Consider the following 22039-nt stretch of genomic DNA (forward strand, 5'->3'; position numbering starts at 1 on the left):
ATAGAATATAATGTTGCAACAGGCATTCCGAAACCAAATGCAGTTGTAGTCAGAGCTGAGGAGGCTTTGATTGTTATTTTGGTCCTCCTTCTTTGGGCTGCGGCAATTGCGTTATTTTTCAATCGCTGGCGGAAGATTAGAATGTTGGAGCCATATCAACCGAAATTTCAACAAGAACATAGACAAAGCTGTACTACGACTGAACAAAATCAATTCCAGGTAATATATACTTTATTTATAGATCATAGGGAACAAACGTGTTACATTTTTGTATTTATCATATGAGGCAATATCAAAATCCTTATTAACAAATCACATATCACAAAAATTGTATTTTTAATAAGTTTTGTTATGAAGAATTTTTGAAAATTATTTACATGAAAAATATTCATTTCAATTATCTCGAAAACACTAATTTCAAACAGCACTTTTTGTTTGAACTGAAAATATTAAATAAAAGATGATTAATAACTTAAAATAAAATAACAAATAAATTTATTTGAAAATAAAGTATTAATAAATTCCAAAATTTTATTTAAGAAATGAATTATCAAATAATTTGTTTTCTAAATATTTTATTATTTTAAATAATAAGGGAAGTAAGAAGAAGACAGAAAGTTGTTTTGCGTGTATAAGAAATACATTAATATGAACTAGCAACACCCGTATCATACTTTTAATATCACGACTTTGATTTATTTTACTTGTAATATCTTGTACTTGTAATACTTGTAAATCTGTGTAAATTGTTTTAAAAGTCAATAAATATCGTGAGAACGTCAGAAATCGTTTACGAATAGTGGAAACATTTGTAGTAACTCTGACATACATATACATTACAGTTTTATGTACAAGACATACTCATAAAATCGTAAAAGTTAAGACAAAAATACCGTATATAAACTATTGTTTTGAAGCGAATCACACGAAAGAAAAATATGCTTAAATAATATTAAAAATATCCTTTTATATATACATAATTATATATAATACTTATATATGTAAATATACCATCAAAATATATTTATAGGTTTAAAAAGTCGGACTATACCCATGTTTCACATTTTCCCACTAGGAATACATCATTATCATTGACTGTCTGGAATAAATAAAGCTCACATTTAACCTTCCAGTGTTTACTAGTATAGAAAACCACGAACTACGCTCCTCTTTTGTATTTACAATCTGTTAAAATGAGACAATAAGTAAATATATGAAACTATTTTATTTCTATACCATACGATTTTTCGCACCATTGTGGAATTAGCACTTAATTTAATGTTACATGTTTAATGTGCTTTTTTCTTAATCTTCTAGGACAAGATAGAATTGCTGACTTGCTGTAGATACTTATCCTTCCATAGTGCTCTTTCGAATAACGGGTTATTTTCTCTTGCGCTGAAACAATTTTCAAATTCTTCGTGATATCATCACTTCGAATTTACCAGGATGCATTGGCGATCTGCTTAAGATAAATTGTTCGTATCTGTTCCATCTTTTTCATATTTGATTTTGCAACGATGCCTAATTGTTGAATACTCTTCAATCAATTGGTCGAAATTACGAAGAAAAAAGTAAATGCCACTTTTTGTAACATTTTAATCTGAAATTTTCATAATGAAAATTTAAATAACACATTTTGAAAATTTATGCCAGTTTGTGCACATACAGTAAACATCTTATCTCAATTTTTCACTTCAGAAATTTTGAAGCAATTTATGTTCAATAATATTTCTATTCCTTAACAATCTATTTAATAAAATTACATTCTGTAAAGAATTTTTCATTGAAGGTAGATATATTTGTTACATTTTTTGAACGATTGGAGATCAGAATAAAGTATGACATTCCATATAGATATCAATTGATTCATTGAAAATTATTTCACGCAAGCGTTGTCGCCCGCCTAATGGCGTCCAAATACTACTCTGGCCTAATGTATAACCCATTAATTTTTCTTCTTTATTTATACAATATTAAGATTGGTTATCACTTTCATTAATGAGTTATGTTTAGGTTGGGCTATATGAAAATGTGGCCGTCTACTCCACAATGAAGTGTAATCATAGCGTAAAATTTAATTAAAGTTTTTATCTTGGAAACTAAGGAAGAACGGCCATTATATGCATAGGAAAAAGTGGTTCAGAATATTGTTCTTGATAATATATTTTAAGCTTATTGAAATGAATGAGGTCGCCCTATCTCAATAATTACCTTAAAATTTTTGAAGACAAAAATAACGTCACTTTATATCAACCGTTATATGATATAAAAACATTTCGGAAGAGAAATACACGCATTGAGTATTTAAATGTTTTTGAGGAATAGAAATAGGAAGTAGAGAAACAAAAATGTTCCACAACTATCCAAATATAAAGGAAATTGTTGTAAAGTGTATCATTATATTACCACTATCTACTCGTATGAGAAGGTTGTTTTCATTTATTACAATGGTAAGTAAAATCACAATATAAATGTCTTTCAGGTGAAATGTTTGAAACGAGATCAATTTGGAGCACAAGTACGATTACATTGTAAAAATTTACGGATTCTACGAATAATGATTTATTATGGCCAAGTAAAAGCAAGTTCATTCAAATAAAGCACAGGTAATCTCATCACAATCTTTTATGTCAGATTATTTACTATTTTATTTGAACGATTTAATTACATTCATTAAAATAAGAAATTGTTTGAATATGATTTATGTGAATTTTAAACGAATAAAATTACTTCCTCCAAATTAGTTCTCAAATAAAACCAATAAATTAATTGAAAAAATCCATTATTTCAAATTGTTATTTTTTATTTCAGTCCAAGTAAAATATGCCCAAGTATGATGAATATTCGAGTGGCACACTGTGTGCATTGTATATTCCATTCTTCCATATTCTACAATATTCTATATTACTAACAAAACCAATATTGATTGGACAGATATTTACAATAGGTTCAATCACATTTTTAATATTTCCCATTGTTTATACGCGTCAGTAGATTCTATTAACCAGTTAACTGCGATTTAACTATTTAACGATTTAACGATCATAACTGGACGATTATACATGGGAAACAAAAACTTTTTTCGGTGCGTTTGAAGTGTATACTTATCGTCGCTTGTATTTATTTATGTACTCCACGACCTAACCCCATGAGAGATTTCTAAAACTAAATTTCGCAGTTATCTGGTGAAAATCCACGATGAGGCAACTTTTCTACAAGTTCGCTAATAAGAAATTGAATGTGAAGAAAAGTTAAAAAAAAGACAAAAATCAGTAATAAAGTGTCAAACTACAGAATTATTGATATCCAGCATGTGAACGAACGAATAATGTTTTATATTATTTAAAATCTAATGAACACAACGTTATACCAGAGAGGAAATGAGAGAGCCCACGCCTGTAGATCAAGCCCGCAAACACGCGATCATTGTTGGACACGCAGTTGCTTAGCCATTGTTCCGCTCACACAAATATACAAACATACAGTTGCAGGTACGGTTACCAACTTCAGCGAACTCGATGATTTTCTTTAACACCTTGGAAATATTAAAAATATTTAAAATTATAGTGAACTAGCGTTTGTGAAACGAGAATAAAATAAGTGCAAGATACTTACATGAATTAGTTTCGATATTATCTCTTTTTAAATTCTCTTCTAGTCGATCCAACTCGTATGGTGAACTGAAATTCTCTATATGCGCCACAATAATCGTACGTTATTCGCTAAGGCATGTTACCGAAATTGGGACAATATGGGTAATTATATGTTTTGTGACAGCATGTTTGCTTTTTGTTGAGAATTGTGGATCTTTGAAGCCGAAATAATGTTATAGGAACACTAAATTTACACTAACGATCCATATTAAAATAGTAATATATTTATTTCATGGACGATTCCTTATATATTCATCGATACATACTTGCACGCGTCTCAGCACTTTCTTCCATACCCGACTCTTAACCGACTCTTCACCGACTCTTCACCGACTGACTAGTTTACAGTCATCTGTTTTCCGAGTTCGCTGTTGAGTGCCGAAGCGTGCAGACGTGTGTCTAGTGCTCTGAGAAGTTCGTAAAACAACACGTGTCGCCCATTCGTCGAAAGTGAACACAGCCAAGTGTTTCCTATCCTTTAGAGGAAAAATCCCACACTTCGAACCTCTACCCGAATACTAGCCCCATAGCCTCTCGACTAGTTATTCAATCTGAATTAACTAGCTCGATGATGGCCCAGGAATCACGACCAGGCTCTCCTGAGCAAACCCATAATTGCTCCGCGCTACCTCCTCCGTGGCAAAAGTGCAACAGATCCCCCCGTACCAATGGCGCTAAAAACCCAAAGAAAAGGAAATTAGAAGTACCAAAAACAAACATAAACGCCACCGAGTTTGAACAGCCAACAATCAACACCTACAACAGGTACGCCATATTGGAAACCGCAAACGACTCCATGGAAATCGCTGATCCGCCAACAAACCAACATACCCAAAGAAATTCCCCCCCCCCCACCACTATTTGTTGACGATGTCATCGATATACAAACGATGATTAAGTCCATAGAGAGAGATATCTCCAAAGAGGACTATAACCTTAAAATCAAAAATAATCAAGTGAAAATCCTGCCGACAAATCCTGACGCATACAGAAGGCTCACCAAACTGCTCAAGACCATGAACGCCAACTTTCATACTTGTCAGCTCAAGCAAGGAAGACCTTTCCGAGTGGTTCTACGCAACATCCACCACTCAGCGGACGTGGATGAACTCAAATTCGAACTATTAAAACACGGCCACGAAGTAATCAACGTCAGTAACATAAGGCATAGAATCTCGAAAGACCCGTTATCCCTATTATCGACTTAAAACAAAAGTCGAATAACAAGGAAATATACCAAATCAGCCGGTTAATGAATTCTATAGTAAAATTCGAACCACCGCTTGTTAAAAAAGAGATAGTGCATTATAAAAGGTGCCAAAGACACGGTCACACGCAGAAATACTGCAACCATACCTTCCGCTGTGTTAAATGTTAAATGTGCAGGTACACACCCCACTGACTAGTGCGTTAAATCACCGGAAACCCCAGTGAAGTGCATCCACTGTCAAGGTGACCATCCTGCTAACTACATAGGCTGCCCAGCCTACAAAACCCTGTACACAAATAAGTACCCAAAACTCAGAGCAAAAGAGATAACCAACCAAATACCCAGTCCTCCTAAATTCACTACTACTTCAAGCTCTTTAACCAATCAAATACCCAGTCCTCCTAAATTCACCACTACTTCAACCTCCTGTGCCCAAGCAGTACAAGGAATTCAAAATAACCCGAATAGTCACAGGGAAAATTCTCAAAATAGTGTCCCCAATTCACAAAACACAGACAACGTCTCTAGACTTGAAAAGCTAATAGAAAAACAATCGGAGCAAATAAATAATTTGCTATCACTAATAACACTTATCATGGATAAACTAATACGCCCCGACGCAAAATAAAAACAAGACGCATAGCTCTCTGGAATGCCAACGGTCTAGCTCAACACAAATACGAACTACAACTCTTCTTAAAACAACAACAAATCGACGTAATGCTCATATCTGAAACTCACTTCACCGACAAAAATTACCTGAAAAAAAACGGTTATAACTTCTACCATACCCAACATCCCAGTGGAAAGGCCCACGGCGACACCGGAATCATAATCAAATCCAGCATTAAGCACTACGAACTTCCATCATTTCAGGAAGACTACCTCCAAGTAACAAACGTAGCAATAGAAGACTGCCAGGGAACAATCACCACTTCAGCAGTATACTGCCCTCTCAGACACTCCATCGCCAAAGAAGACTTTGATAACTTCCTTGGCACCCTGGGCAATAGATTCATAGCTGGAGGAGACTATAACGCCAAACATACCCAATGGGGCAGCAGACTTATCACAGTAAGAGACAAAAATCTCTTGAATAGCATAAACACCAACAGACTCAACTACCTCACCACATATGAATCCACTTACTGGCCCACTGACACTAACAAAATACTTAATTTACTTGACTTCTTTATAACTAAAAATATCTCGCCAAGATATGTCCAAATCAACTCCTCGGCGGAACTCTCTTCAGACCATTCCCCCGTTATTGCAACAATTAGCTCAACAATATTCGAAAATCCACCTAATGACTTTATTCATAACCAACTCACCAACTGGCAGCTCTTTAGAAAAGTCTTTAATCATTCAACATCAGCCTTAATTTCCCTAAAAACAAATGAAGATATCGAAACAGCCACGGAATACTTAAACAACAGCATAATAAACGCTATCCACTCCTCCACACCTACTAAGACTTCTATCAACAAACATGAATACCCCCATTACATATTAAAAAAAATCGCAGAAAAACGTAAACTTAGAAGAGTATGGCAGACCCATAGAACACCTGATGACAAACGCAAACTAAATAACGCAACTAGGAATTTAACCAAAATCATTAAAAACTATAAAAATGACTGTTTCCAGAAATATCTCGCCAATCTGTCTCCCACAACTGACTCCAACTACTCACTATGGAAGGCTTCCAGGAAACTCACGCGTCCCCCGCAAATAATCCCTCCAATCCGCAGTCCGCAAGGTGGATGGGCGCGTAGCCCTATAGAGAAAGCTAACCTGTTTGCCAAATACTTGTCTAACGTATTTAAACCCCATTCCTCCAAATCTGCCGCGGACACTACTGAATATCTGCACTCTCCCTACCAAATGTCTCTTCCTATTGAACCCTTCACTTCTGCAGAGATTATAAACTCAATCAGTCGCCTAAATCCCAAGAAAGCAGCAGGGCACGACCTAATAGGCAATAAAGCAATCAAGGAACTTCCCATTAAAGGGATTGCACTCATCACCTCAATTTTTAACGCTATTCTTCGCCTAGAATACTTTCCTAAGGCCTGGAAAATCTCAATGATTACCCTCATCCCTAAACCCGAAAAACCGATATGTGAAACTAACTCCTATCGCCCAATCAGTCTCTTACCGACCCTGTCTAAACTATTCGAGAAGATGCTAGCGAATCGACTCCTTCCACTCCTAGAGAATCTGAAAACACTCCCAGATCATCAATTCGGTTTTCGGAAGCAACATTTGATAATAGAGCAAATCCACCGAATAACCCATATGATAAGCCAAACCCTCGAAAAGAAAAAATATTGCTCAGCGGTATTCCTAGACATTCAACAGGCATTCGACAAAGTATGGCATGAAGGGCTGCTATACAAACTCAAAAAAATCGTATCACACACCTACTACTCCACCCTAAGGTCCTACCTAACCAATAGACAATTCATGGTCAAATGCTTAGACGCCACTTCCTCAACATTTCCAATAGAATCTGGCATAACCCAAGGTAGTGTCCTTGGACCCCTGCTGTTCTCCATCTACACGGCCGATTTACCTATATCAACTGAGATAATAATAGCAACATTTGCTGACGACACAGCGATATTAACTTCTCACGCAGACCCGGTAATTGCCTCATCCAATTTCCAGCGATGCCTCGACTCCATGGAAAACTGGTTTCATAAATGGGGCTTCCAAATTAATGAAAAAAATCCTCACATGTAACCTTCACGCTCCGAAAACAAACCTGCCCTCAGGCCCCAAGAACTCAGTCAGATATCTGGGCATGACCCTGGACAGGAGACTAACATGGCGAAACCACATCACAGACAAAACGAAGCAACTGAAGAACAAACTAAAAAATTTCTATTGGCTCACGGGCAGACACTCCAAACTAAACATACAGAATAAAATTACCCTCTACAAGACCGTAATAAAACCTGTCTGGACCTACGGAATCCAACTATGGGGAACAGCAAGTAACTCTAACATTGAAATACTTCAACGCTTCCAATCGAAAATGCTAAGATCCCTAATAGATGCACCTTGGTATGTTACCAACGAAACAATACATCGCGACCTCAAGATACCCACAGTCAAAGAGGAAATAGCAAAATATAGCGACAGATATAGCAAAAGAGTCAACAAACATCGAAACCCCCTAATCACGGAACTACTTGATACGACGGACCAGACCCGCAGGCTGAAGAGACACTACCCGCTAGACCTAAACACTAGATTTAATTAGATACTTATACTAAATAATATTTATTTATCTTTTAAGTAATATTTACCTACTTATAACAAGTACTTATAAATTATACTTATCTATAATAAGTATTAACTATTATAAATAATTAGCCATGTCACTGTGCCACGCTAGGAAAATTACTGAAAATTCTCAATGCGAGAATTGATTGTAAATTTTAATAAATAAAATAAAATAAAAAAAAAAGAAAAATCTGTTTTCCAGACGCCGCGCACACACATACTTCCACACACTGATACTCACATACAAGCATCTCTACTACGCATTTGACCCAGTCCAACACAGAAAATTATACATATCTCAACACTTTTAAATAGATTATAATAGGCAATTAACATTTAATATATAATAATTTGATAATAATACTTTTTATATTATATTATAGCTGTACCAGTTACATAAATAGTAATCGCTCCCACTCTAGCTTGATACCCAGTGGCTTCATCTAATCGTCAGCTAAAGGAACAAAGAGGCATAGATAATGCGTCCACGAATCTTAAAGATGCGCTCATCGATTTTCGGAGGAAGAATTCCTTCCTACTTCCACTATCATTTTCAATACAATCATAATGATAAGATAAAATCATACTGCTATAGCCAATGACAATGGCAGTGGGAATCCTGTTCGGCACTATTCGTTCGTAAGTTTTATGTTTTCGTAAGAATCCATACGTGATCGCGAGGACATACTTCCGTGATATTAAAGCGAAACACCTCTTCTATTCGTGATTCCTGTATTCCGATATCGTCTTAAAGCGAATATAACGCATATATTATGGAATAATAGCCACCGCATAACAGTCACAAATATTTAATATTATATCATGAATTGTTTAAGCATTACAAAATCTATACTAATATCTGCTTATACTAATATCTGCAAGAAGTGATGGTGATAGAAACTTATTCGAACGTATCGGGTATTATATGTTTAACCCGTTCATATCGGGCGAAACATTCGTCGCCCAATGGACAAGCAGTTTCTCCCGGGGTTGCTCGAATACCGTAATAGTATCGTACACTCCACTGAACTGAATTCGTTTTATTCATGAGAGCTTATACATTTATGAATCCTGAGTGAAAACATATATGGTGGATATTAGTGAATTACGACAATCTACAATCTTTTAACATAAGTCATAACGAAAATCAGTCCATGTCTCTAGACATACCACAAACAATTACCAATAAATTACTCCAACAAATTCTTCCACAAATTTGTAAGTTACCGAAACAGTCTCATCCATACCTAACATTGAAAACATAGACGTATGAGAAGAAATAATTGGAAGTATGGAAGATATGCTACAACTAGTTAAACGTAAACTAGAAGAACCAGGTAAAATGTTAAACTTCTACCAATTAAAAACCTTTCTTGAAAAATCATTTGGATCTTCCAGCACTAAAAAGAGATTGCCACAGAGTACACAGACGACGTAAAATTTCTAACAATTTTCATGAGAGAGCTTTGTCCTGCTGCTCAGAAGACGAATGTGTAGAGTAAACATAAATACAATACTATTCTAAATAATATTAATGCTAAGCAAAATTTTACAGTGGAATATCCTTAAAGCATGGTTTGAATTCATAGAAAAGTTACACCAAGATCACCGGCCATGCATGTTATGTCTCCAGGAAACAAATTTCAAAGCAAATGAGCTCATAAACATTAAATGTTTCAATGTAGCTCATCGAAATAGAACTAACTCTCCGATTGCAAGTGACGAAGTTGCAATCTATTTGAAACAAAACATCAATTGTACAGAAATATTGCTTAATACTAATATTAAAGCAATTGCCATTTTAGTTTAGTTTAGTTAACGAGAGATATGTATCTGCAATGTCTATATCCTCAACAATCACCAACTCGAAGAAGCTGAGTTGATCAAGCTTATAAAACAACTCGTTAAACCATTTTTATTAGTGGGAGATTTGAACAACCATAATATAATGTGATGTAATAATATCATGATGCAATATGATTCAACAAATGCAGATGTCAAAAGGAAAATAACTTAAAAATATATTATACAAATCAGAAATCACTTTCTATTCCGATTAAGACTAATTAAAAGAAGTCAAAGATTTAACACTACTACTAGCGCCGGTCAAATTGATCGTTCTCGAACTTCTACACAAATTTAACCATATTTAAACGTTATCATATCGCTTCATAATTTCTGACATATCCTAAAACTTGCATACAATATATTTTTCGGTATTTACTTGTCAGGTTCACATTATGATTAGGGTTAGGGGAGTGTAACTCCCGAACATGCCGTGTCCAGTGAGCACCTGGGTCATCCTGTATGTGAAAGGGAGGCCGCGGCGGCTTCTCCATGTCTCCCAGTTTGGGAGGACCGCCTCCGCGCCTCGATGTTCGCCTCCCTCGTTGATCAGCTGGGATCGCCACTGGTCCCACGCGTCCTCTCGGAGCTGCCACAGGGGGGGGGGGGGGCGCGGCTAGAGCGGTCGCCGACCCGTGGGACACCGTCCGGTATCTCCTAATGATTCTGATGGCGGTTACCCTGTGCAGCCTCCTCAGGAGCAGGATGCTGCGTCGACTCGCCATCAGATCATCCGCCCATACCGGGGCCCCGTACATCACTCGGGACCGAACGACGCTCTCGTATAGTTGGCGCACTGCAACTCCCGCCCCGCCGATGTTCGGCAGCAGGCCGCACAATGCATTGGCAGCCACCGACACCTTTGGGATCAGGGAGTCGAAGTGCGGCTCGAACGTCCACTGGCTGTCGATGACGAGACCCGGGTATTTCGTCTGCGAACGTTCGTAACAGAAGGCGCTAACCACCACTGCCGTCGTACGACAGTAGTTGCTGTCGAGTGCCGCTACAGATGCATCAACTGTTGGTGGAGTGACGAAATCGGCAATTTTAGAAGAATGACGATGAAGAGCAGGAGAAAAGCGCAGAGAGCCTGGATAAGAGGCACAAACGACGCGGCTCGATTGAGCGATGAATTTAAGGAGAACAAGAAGAAGTTGGCGAGGATGATTAAGAATTCTAAAGAAAGGTATCGGAAGGAATTCTGTGCGATGCTGGATCGGGATTCATTGGGGAGGCCATACAGGGCTATCGTGTCCAGGATGGCTCGGAGAACGAGGACGGAAGGTCACGTGGATAGGGCCCGTGACATACTTGACGAGCTCTTCCTGGCGAAGGCGACGGGAAATAGTGATGCTAGGTCTAGGAATCTGAAAGAAGATAGTGACGTGGATGACGACGGCTGCAGGATTATGGTGAAAGACTTGTGGGACGCTGGCAAGAAGATTAATCCGAAGAAGGCGGTCGGTGTAGACTGTATACCAGGGACCGTGACCAGAGTATTGATAGAAGAAAAAGCGGAGGAAGTACTGAGGGTATTGAACGCGGTGAACTCCGAGGGCAAGATTCCGGCAAAATGGAAGGAGGCGAGGGTGGTCCTCATTCCCAAACCGGGCAAAGACCCACCACTGACATCTTCATTCTGGCCGATCAGCGTGCTCCCGGCACTGAGTAAGATTCTGATCGAGGAAAGTCCGGGGCTGGACCCATTTCATGAAAACCAATATGGGTTCAGAAGGAGGAGGAGCACTGGGGACGCCCTGTGTCATGTGGTTGATCTTGCCGACGAAGCCAAAAGAACAAACAGGATAACTATGTTGGTTGCAGTCGATGTGAAGAACGCGTTTAATACCCTCAGTTGGAACGTGATCTTGAGAGAAGTGGTTGTTAGTAGGATACCCAAGAAACTGCTGACGTTATTATTTATTATTCGACGTTATTATTCGAAAATTATTTCGTGGTCAGAAGGATTATATTCAGAACGATGGAAGGAACAGTTAAGAGGAACGTGTACGCGGGTGTCCCTCAGGGATCAATACTGGGACCGCTGCTTTGGAACCTGGTGTACGACGGGTTATTAAAGGAGTTAAAGGCGATGCCTCATCTGAACGCGGTGGCATTTGCCGGCGACCTAGTGGTCATACTTGACGTGCCTAAGCAGGAAAGGGCGACCACAAAGTTATCCGATGCGATGGGCGTGATTTCGCGCTAGTGTGCCGATTGTGGATTAAGAATTGCTCGTGAGAAGACTGAGATGATATTCCTGACGGGCAAACGGACCTCCAAGGTAATCGAGATAAACATCGAGGAATACCTCCTGACGACGAGACAGGAAGTGAGATACCTTGGGGTCCAGATGGATTGCAAAAGAAGGTTCGGAGCTCACATGGAAATGGTGTGCGGGAAGGCCGACGCCCTTACGGGAGCATTTAGATCTTTGCTCCCCAATTTCAACGGGCCCACCGGCTCTGTCGGCGGTGTCATATGCGGTGCCTGTATGGGCCAAGGTAGTAAAGATTTAGAAGAATAGGAGCACCTTGAAAAGGGCCCAAAGGGCCGCAGCGACAAGAGATTCAACGGCCTACCGTACAGTGTCCCATGCAGCACTGTGCGTGCTTATGGGCATTATGCCCATTTACTTCACAGATGAGCTTCGGGCTGAAAAATATTGCGTTAAGGAGGATCATCAAGAGCAGTATAACACCCGTTCAAGAGCTGGTGAACGAAGCGACTGATAGCTGATGTATGATTATTTAGAAGAAATAGGAGGAATATTAATCACTTCACCATGCAGATCTTGACAGTCAATGGGATTTTTAATGTTTATCGTAAAATGATTTATAAAGAGGACCACTCCAGATGCTGGGACTGCAATGGCGAAGGCAATGACGCTGAAAATGCGCTTTTTCACTGCCCAAGGTGGATACGTGAGAGGACAGAGCTAAAAAATTACGTCGGCACACTACTAACAACGGAAATTTTAATGGAGCTAGTGGTGAAGAAGGAAGACGACTGGGCAAGGTTTCAGGCCTTGTGCAGAAAAATCATGCTATCAAGAATGATGCAGGAGAGATTCAATGAGAGGAGAAGAACAAGGGGAAGAAGAAGAAGAATTGGGACTCAAGTATAAGGGAGCGGTACGTAGTTAAGCCCAAACCTGAATTGATGCTTGCACAGAAGAGGAGCAGAGAGAGGAGAGTTTGTTAGTGGGTATGACAACGCCATCGGCCGAGTCCCACATAGTCCAATCTGGGCACACGTAACAGTATTTTCCGCTCCTCACGCAAAAATTTAAGTCTATAATTGAAATTAAAAGTAAATTTGTTCCAATATTTTGTTACCAATAGTCAGTGGTCAAGTATTGTTCTCTTCCATCTCACGAGGTTCAACGATTGTCGTCCAACCGCCGGAAATGGCAGAGTAGTTACATACGAGCAACCATTCGCCGTCTGACAGGACGGTCTGACCGTCAGACACAACATGACAATTCATATATATCACATCTAGAAGGGACAGTCCCTTAATAGTCACGCATCCAATAAATTTATACAGTCCACTTTGTAATCTATCTGTCTAGATAGCAACTCCTTTCCTCCGTCAACCCGCTCACAACTGTGAGTGTTCGGAAACATACAAATACCTTTGAGAATAACTCAAGTAATGTGAATTTCGATTGAAGATTTCTTAAGATCAATAAAAGTATAGAAGAAAGTTCAAGACACGCATCTTGATATCCTCATATCACCAGCAAAATAATCACTCTTTACACACTAATCCTGATCAGCGAACTCTAATCTACGATAAAATCTATCAAAGAACTCTAGTCCAGAATCTAACATCGTTCCCAACATTTTTTATTCAACAACTTCCAAACTCAGGACTAGTGTATCTGTTAAATATTTATAACCGCATGCGATTGGACATCTTTTCCCGTCAAATGGCAAGAAGCGATAATCGTCCACACATTACAACTTGAAAAAAAAACAAAATTCATCCTGATAGTTACAGATTTATCTCCCTTAAAGAAGATACGCCCGCTGGAGAGTATAGGACCCGGGAGAGGACTCGGCCGAACATGCGGCCTCAAACGATCTAAGAACCGCCGAGGAGGACGCGTGGGACCAGTGGCGATCCCAGCTGATTAACGAGGGAGGCGAACATCGAGGCGCGGAGACATGGAGAAGCCGCCGCGGCCTCCCGCTCACCTACAGGATGACCCAGGTGCTCACTGGACACGGCGTGTTCGGCAAGTACCTGAGGGAAATCGGACGGGAGACGGCGGACATCTGTCACCACTTAGGGAAGGGCAGGGACACAGCGCAGCACACGCTGGAGCTCTGTCCGGCGTGGGAGCTGTCCCGCTACAGCCTGCGGCACGTCATAGGCGAAAGACTGACCCCCTCGGCGATTGTAGAAGCGATGTTGATAGGGCCACAGCAATACGAGGCCGTCCGCCTCTTCTGCGAGCGAGTTATGCTCGCAAAGTAGCGAGCAGAAAGGGAGAGAAAGAAAAACTCTCACCCTTGTAGGATAAGACGATGGAGGAGGATGGCAGTCAGGTGGCCTAGAGTCGCTTCATCGCCGTCCCTGCGGACTACGACTACGCTAGGGGCAATGGCCCCCTTTAACGCCAAATTAAACAGACGGAGAATTCTTAGGACTGGCTCGAACAAGAGGATGCGGGAAGGGGTTGCAACAGAAGATAATTCATAAGAGGTTCCTGGAGCACTCCTGTCATACGCGTAGGATGGTCATCGTGGAGTTTTAGTCGGTAGGAGTCCGACACTATTCTGCTGTCACCGATTATTAGCAACAGCGGAGTGTCCATGAGGATATCTCCACGTGCAAAAAAAAAAAGAGATTTATCTCCCTTACGTGTTGTATGTACAAGCTGTTAGAAAACGTATTAAACAGGAGACTGCGATGGTAATTTGAAATCAATACCTTATTGAAAAAGACCAAAATGAGTTTAGACAATATCTTGTTATGCTTGACTCAACCATTTTTGAAGTCTTCCTTAACAAATAGCATCTAATAGCGATTTGTCTGGATATTGAAGAAATATACGACATGGCCTGGAGACACCGATCTATGCAACTCAAACAGTGGAACATAAATATGTATGTGATAATTATTTTATATGTCGGAGTGGCGTTGGGGTTAGGATTGTGGGTGTTTGGTGAGTCTTCATTGAAATTAGCCATCGTTGCGATATAATAAAGACACAGTTTATTAGCACAGGCACGGATGATACAAGTTTAACAATCGACTGTGGTGATTAGGCACCCGCGATACTAGTAACAATGGTCTCGGGTTCGATAACGAATCCGCGGTCAACGGGATGATGAACGAACGTGCTCGCGAGGTCTAAGTCTGAATAATAATAATTCGTGAAGACGTTACTCCTTTAGTCGATGAGATCGCGTGAAAGAATGCCTTTTCCATCCCGATGATGCCACAGAGGAAAACTATATCGGGGTGTGTCTAAGGGCACGAGATCATCGGATTCGTCGAGGATAGTCTTCGTTCAGGGAGTAAGGGAAATTGGCGTTGCTGCTAATTGGTCAATTTCCATATCGGTGGTTAGAAAAGATGCTAGCCGCCCTCGAGGGAAAGTTGCTAGTGGGAGACGCCGTTCGTTGAAAGAAATAGATCTCCCCTATCTTCCCGTAGTTGAGACAAAGACTGTTTATCTGTTCGAAGGACTTTAGGTAACTAGATATTAGTGTTTATAACGGCCCTCGGGCTAGCTGATCACGTACTGTGGAGAGACATCGACATCTGGCAATCATCTTTCTCGAAGAATAGGAACTGCGTGTGGCCACGGGACAGAGACCGTTGGAATGTTTACTGTCGTGTGTCGCCAGAGATATTTCTTTTAAGGAGAGCTATAGAATTACTTCATACCTTTGTTAGGCAAAACGTTCATCCCTTGACCGCGGGCACGTTGGCGACCGACTGTCGCCTCGAGCCCAAGCTCACTATCACAAATCTCGGACAATTACAATTAGGTTGAATAACTACAATTGTTTAATTACAGCTATAGTAGGCTCTAGGTTACAATGTTGCGGGATTATCCAGCATTCCAGAGGCTCCGGTGTTCTTTCCTCTCCGACATATATATGTATGTAATAAATTTAATAATTTGTATGAAATTTTTTAAAAGGCAGATTCATTTACGCCCGTGTCAATGGCAAACCATCAAAGAAAACCGAGATCTCAAATGAGGTCCCGGGAAGGTCAGTTTAAAGCGTAACCTTATCCTTGATTGCAATAAATGATATCACGGAAGCATATGCCAAACCAGTAAAATATGCTCTATTCGCTTATTATCGTATATTTTTTATTACTGGAAAGAACTTCAGCACTAATTACAAAATTCTTCTAGTTAGCCTGGATAAACTCCATAATTATGCCTTACAGATTGGTTTTAAATTTTCTAAAAGTAAAACTATCGTAACCATCTTCTCGAATGTTAAAGCAATTCAAAACCATTATCCGCAGATCCACCTGCATTAATATCAAATTATGACAACAGCTGCACCTAAAATTCTTGGTCTAATTTTTGACAGGAAACACACTTGGGTCCCATTTCTAAGAAATCTTAAAATTGAATGTTATAGAAGACTGAACATATTATAAATCATCGTATCAACAAATTGAAGAGCCGAATTTCAAGTTTTAGTTAAATCATACAAGGTCTTTAATCCTATCTAAAGTAGATTACGGATCAATGGCGTATGGTTCTGCTAAACCACGCATCCCAAAATCTTATAAGGTGTAAACAATGCTGGAGCTAGGATAGGAACCGGAGCTTACTGTGCGAGCCCGGTTAATCTAATTTCTTACGAAGTCAACGTACCTTCACTAAAAGTTAGAAGAAAACAATTGAGCTTATCGTTTTCGTTATTCGTGGCATTCATAAAATTTCAACACCATCGAATCCTATGTAAGAATTATTAACTGCTGATACCTTTTTTAATGATTTTGAAAAACAACCTAATGTACCGAAACTACACTTACATATAGACTTGAACAGAACAGAAAAGAATGTCTCCTAATAACAAATGTTCTTTCCTGTTACAAATGCTATTATTACACTCGTCGTCAAAAAGATAACCCAAGTGTGTTATCTTTAATTTCTCAATGTCGCATGTAAAGTTTGTCGACTGTAACGTATAATATCAAAACATTATGAGCTCAGAATATGCGGTTCATTGAGAATAATTAAAAATATTATGAGGTTTAGTGTGTACTTATTAAAATTTTAATATAAATAAATAATAAATATTAAATAATAAATAATAAATAAATAATATTAAATATAATAATAGTTAAATAATATTATAAATCAGTCTTAAACGTTAGAAAAAAAAAGTATGTAATTTATTTACTTTAGTTTACAATAAAGAATGCGAGATTGATCACTAGTTTGTTTATGTGAGGAATAAATATTCATCAGTTTTAAAAATTAAGTGATATTTGTTTTTAAGTTTAGCTGACAATGATCAAGGCTGGTAGTTAATTTGTTTATAATCTGGATGTTTACCAATTACCATTGATGTATGACAGTGGATATTCAAATATTGCGGATAATCCTTGACAAAACATTTGCTTTTTCAAGTAAAAAGTTTTAAATACAATTCATTACATATGATTTTTATTGAAATCTCAGTCCCCTGTAGATAGTTTAAAAAAAACCAATCAAGTCACACATCACAAATTTTTCTTCTGCGTGAATTTTCCATCACTACATTACCATATTTTAGCCATATCGAGGCAAGAGGCTAGAACAACACTTTTGGAAAGCGTTACTTGGGTGTATTGTGTGTGCAGTGCGTGTAGTGAGTGTTATATATAGTGTAGTAGTACTATACGTTCTTTATTATTTATATCGTTACATTTATTACAGAATGTCGAGTACATTTGGAGAATGTACCGTTTGGAGAACGCTGCGGCGGACAGCAATAGCACAAAAGCGCAACGTTTATACGGCGATAAATATCCTAATAGGACTATACCCAGCGCAAAGATATTTTGCAAAATGGACCAACGATTGTGGGATACAGGTACATTAAAACCTGCGAAATCTGGCGGACGAATTCAGCACGACGACCCGGATCTAAGAAATAGAAACTGTGCCATGTTCAAAAAAATCACAGGCTAAATACCAGGATTATTGCTGCTGAAGAATGTGTCTGCAACAACACCGTATGGCCCGTATTGAAGTGGAAAAATCTACACTCGTATAGCTTTCAGAAAGTTCAGGATTTAAAAGCAGTGGATGTTCTCAAAGGAAAAGATTCTTACAAATGGATGACAACGCAATTCTAATTTCGCCGCGAGAATATTATTTACTAATGAGGCAACATTTAATAAATGTGGAATAATGAATATACGTTAGCGAACATTTTTGGGCATGTGAAAATTCACACACATCAGGAGATGATTCATGGAGAATGATATTATATATCACCACATTCTACCAACGCAATGCAAGAGCACTTGACTAGCTGTTTTGGAAACATGTGGGATCGATCGAAGAGGACCTGTGTCCGGTGTCTACGGTAATTGATCTGTAACGCCGCATTTTCTCCGTGGCGGAAGTCGCACAGAATACATTGAGAAATTTTCGCACAATGCGGCAAAATTTGAAGAGAAGTGTCAGGCTCTGTTTACAAGAAGACGGAGAATATATCGAACAGCTATTGTAATTTGTTGTATTTTTCGTCGATACTCGCGACCGGGATAATCGCGGTGCGTGTGTAAACCTTTTATGAATATTGACAATATGCTTTTTTATTTAGAAATTATGGAAGCAAAGGATTAGGGGAAATATTAATCTTCCCTAATCTGAATCTTCATAGGGCGATTTTTAATATACTCCTATGGATTTCCATGAGCAAGTAGGTTTAATGTTCAATCTACCATTTCTTTTGCAAAACATCGCGCGGAATCATTTACGTCTCTGAATATAATAGTTTTCTTCTCTACGACTTGTACGAGATGAGCTGTCGCCCATGTGTCGTTGGGTTTGAGGATCACTGTGCGTCTCGTTGCTTAAACTGAACTCCGCATGTTTGCGTAAGGAGGTTTACTCGCGTGCAGGGATATTTTGGTCAATTTTTAATTGCCAATAACTAAAAAACAAAGCCAAAAGCGCATTTTATTTATTCCTGATTTTCGTCTTATTTCGGCTTCAAGAATCACTCCTTAAATTTCCTGGAACCTCTGGAAGGAAACGCTAACTAATGATTCTGAAAGTAGATGCTTTATCTTGTAAAATGAGTCTAAAATGATTGTTATTTCTTGTTACAAAATCATAACAGCTTAAATATCAGCAATCCTTTGCCGAATATTGAGTGTTTCTTTCATTTTGCTCACAAGTGTATAATAAAAGTCATATTAATTTTCAGTAAAATGAAAATAAGTGAAATTAACAAGAATTATTTCAAGGATAGCTGAACATCTTACCTTGTGTAGTCCACATATGTACAAGAATGCAAAAATAATAAATACATAAAGCGTAACATCATTCGGTGTTAATTTCATTGTTTGTTAGAATGAGAAATATAAACCGCGAAATGTAAATATATTTTTAAAATTAACATACAAATTTAACATACAAATTTTAGTATTGAGACAATTTTTATAGACAACGTATGATTTTGAGCTTTCAATAAAGCTGTAAATCATCTATGTTTATATAACGCTTTTGCTTGATTATACTCATAGAATATTCTAACAAGGTTTGGCTGCAAAATCTTGAGACATATTCCATACATATTTCTCAATGTTCATCCATCGTAACTCTCTTTCTTATAACTATCATTAAATGCAGGATACACAGATCTGTTCAATCCGTCAAAAATTTCTCTGTTTCGATCGTCAAGTAAAACTATTCATAAGTCATTGATTTGTTTGTTCGCAGAATCGGCGCACATTCTCGAAATGCAACATACTCTGCGGGGACTATCCGGCGGGGCACGAATTAAATTACATTTCGCGCCAAATAAGACCAAGGCAAAACAGTGTGTTCATTGGATCTAGCATGTCCTTCCTCCCTGGAGGTGAAGGTATACCGCGTCGCACAAAAAGCGCTCTCGATCTTCAGTTTTTAATGTTTTCGGAGAACAACACCTCCAACGAACAAGATGCTTTAAAAAACCTGAAGCCAGCCAACGAGTCCACGAAATTGTTGCGAGACGAACGAAAGGCTAGTGTCGGTCAATTGAACAGAATCGAAACGTCTATGTCTTCCTTTCGAGACAGAGGAATGAGTATCTGTCAATTTGATGCTTCCCCAAAATTATGGCGACGAGACCACCGGTTGAGTGTCTGCCAATTTGACAGGATGGAGGTACTTGCCAGACCGTTGCAAAGAAATCGTGGTGGAAGTATTTGTCACTTCGATAGAATGGACGTGTTAGCCAGACCGCTGCAGAGAGATCGTATAGGTAGTGCTTACCGTTTTGATAGAATGGATGTTCTGGCTAGGCCAAATTCTTCTCTTGGCAAAATTTTGACGAAGGAAAGACGCGTCAGCATGAGTAATTTTCTCGAGAAAGACGAGGGAGCAGCGAAAGGTAATCAAATAGCACGGCGTCTAAGCAGCAATAGCGTTGAGAAAATCGAGAAGGCAGCATCTGTGGATGAAGCGGTATGTGAAAAGAAAAAGGAGAAATTTGCCAAATATATACCCGAAGAAAATAAAAATACCTCTTATCAACTGGAACCGTCATGCAGCAAAGCACCCGAAACTGTGATTGATTACAAGACTACTTGTCTGTAGCAGGAGCAAATTATACGTAAAACTTATTAATATCCTATTGCTAAAAATCATGTTAAATTTTCAATAATGTAATAATCGTTTTACTGTTATGGAATTATATCAGGAAACGGTATGTAATGATATGAACAAAATATGAAAAAGTAATTACGTGATATGTACTTTTTATCCCTGTTTCGAAAAAAGAAATCTTTGTTACTATAAATTTACTATATATTTACTATATATTTACTAAACTTACTGTTATTATAAAGTTACTATAGAATTGAATACGTACGTTAAAAACTCGAAGGAGTATAATTATTTATATAGATTCTTTAATAATATGATGTACCAGGTGTGGGTTTACAATACTTCAAGCTTCTACGGAAATGAAAACGTAAAAAGTTATAATTTTGAGAGTTAACAATTTCTTTTTATATTAATACACAATGTTTGCGAAATCTTACACAAAATCATTTCAAAAATGTTTATTCAATAGAAACAAGATTTCCGATAAGAGAAAAGAAACTAATCCTATTTACATTATCTATAAAATTAAATATTTAAAAATGATAAAAATAGACCCACCTGCAAAACATAAAAGTTCATTTTATTAACAGAGATGAGTTCATTACACTGGTTTATTACGAAAACAAAGTTGTGTATGAGAAATCAAAATAATATTTTATTACAGAAGTATTTTAAATTGAACCAGACGGATTCGAATTAATGTGCGAATTATACCTGCACAAATTCAGACCCAACAGCGGTCAAGAAATAAAAGCTACTAATATAAGTAACTTATTTTCGGGAAATTCAATTCCACTTCACTTAATTACATTCTAACGAATTAATGATTTTCTATAATTTCATGACACATGCAAAATTATATTTTATTTTATTTAAGAACTATATTTATTTATAGCATAGTGAAACCTATATTTGTGCTAACTCGTACTAATTCGTACTAAGATAACAGAATGCTCAGATTTAATAAATTTTAACTCTTTTCCGTCTTTACAAACTTCAATAAAATTTATGTAGATTTTTGTGGGTTAAAAGAGAATGTGCAATACCGTTTTTTCTTATATTCGTAAATTTCGAAAAAATTGCAAAATTTCAACTTTGGAGATGTTTAATGCTTTTACAGTAGCAATTATCGAGTTGCATGAGCATTTGTTAACTGTAATTGTATAAACATTTATATATGTTTAAATAATTATTAAATGTAAAAGGGACACAATTTTTGCTTACATTTTCTAATTT

At 38.0% G+C, this 22039-nt stretch overlaps 1 protein-coding gene across 1 annotated transcript; it reads left to right on the plus strand.

Annotated features, from left to right (window-relative positions):
• Nucleotides 1-32: 32 nt before the first annotated feature.
• Nucleotides 33-20955, plus strand: LOC138185587 (uncharacterized). The gene is made up of 2 exons (XM_069124644.1): nucleotides 33-219; nucleotides 19934-20955. Exons 1-2 carry the CDS (start codon nucleotides 142-144, stop codon nucleotides 20792-20794), a joined length of 939 nt encoding a protein of 312 aa, XP_068980745.1. The 5' UTR covers nucleotides 33-141; the 3' UTR covers nucleotides 20795-20955.
• Nucleotides 20956-22039: the final 1084 nt, after the last annotated feature.

This window comes from Bombus flavifrons, chromosome 12, assembly GCF_040668555.2.
Source record: "Bombus flavifrons isolate JBK064 chromosome 12, iyBomFlav1_principal, whole genome shotgun sequence".
Classification (NCBI taxonomy): domain Eukaryota; kingdom Metazoa; phylum Arthropoda; class Insecta; order Hymenoptera; family Apidae; genus Bombus; species Bombus flavifrons.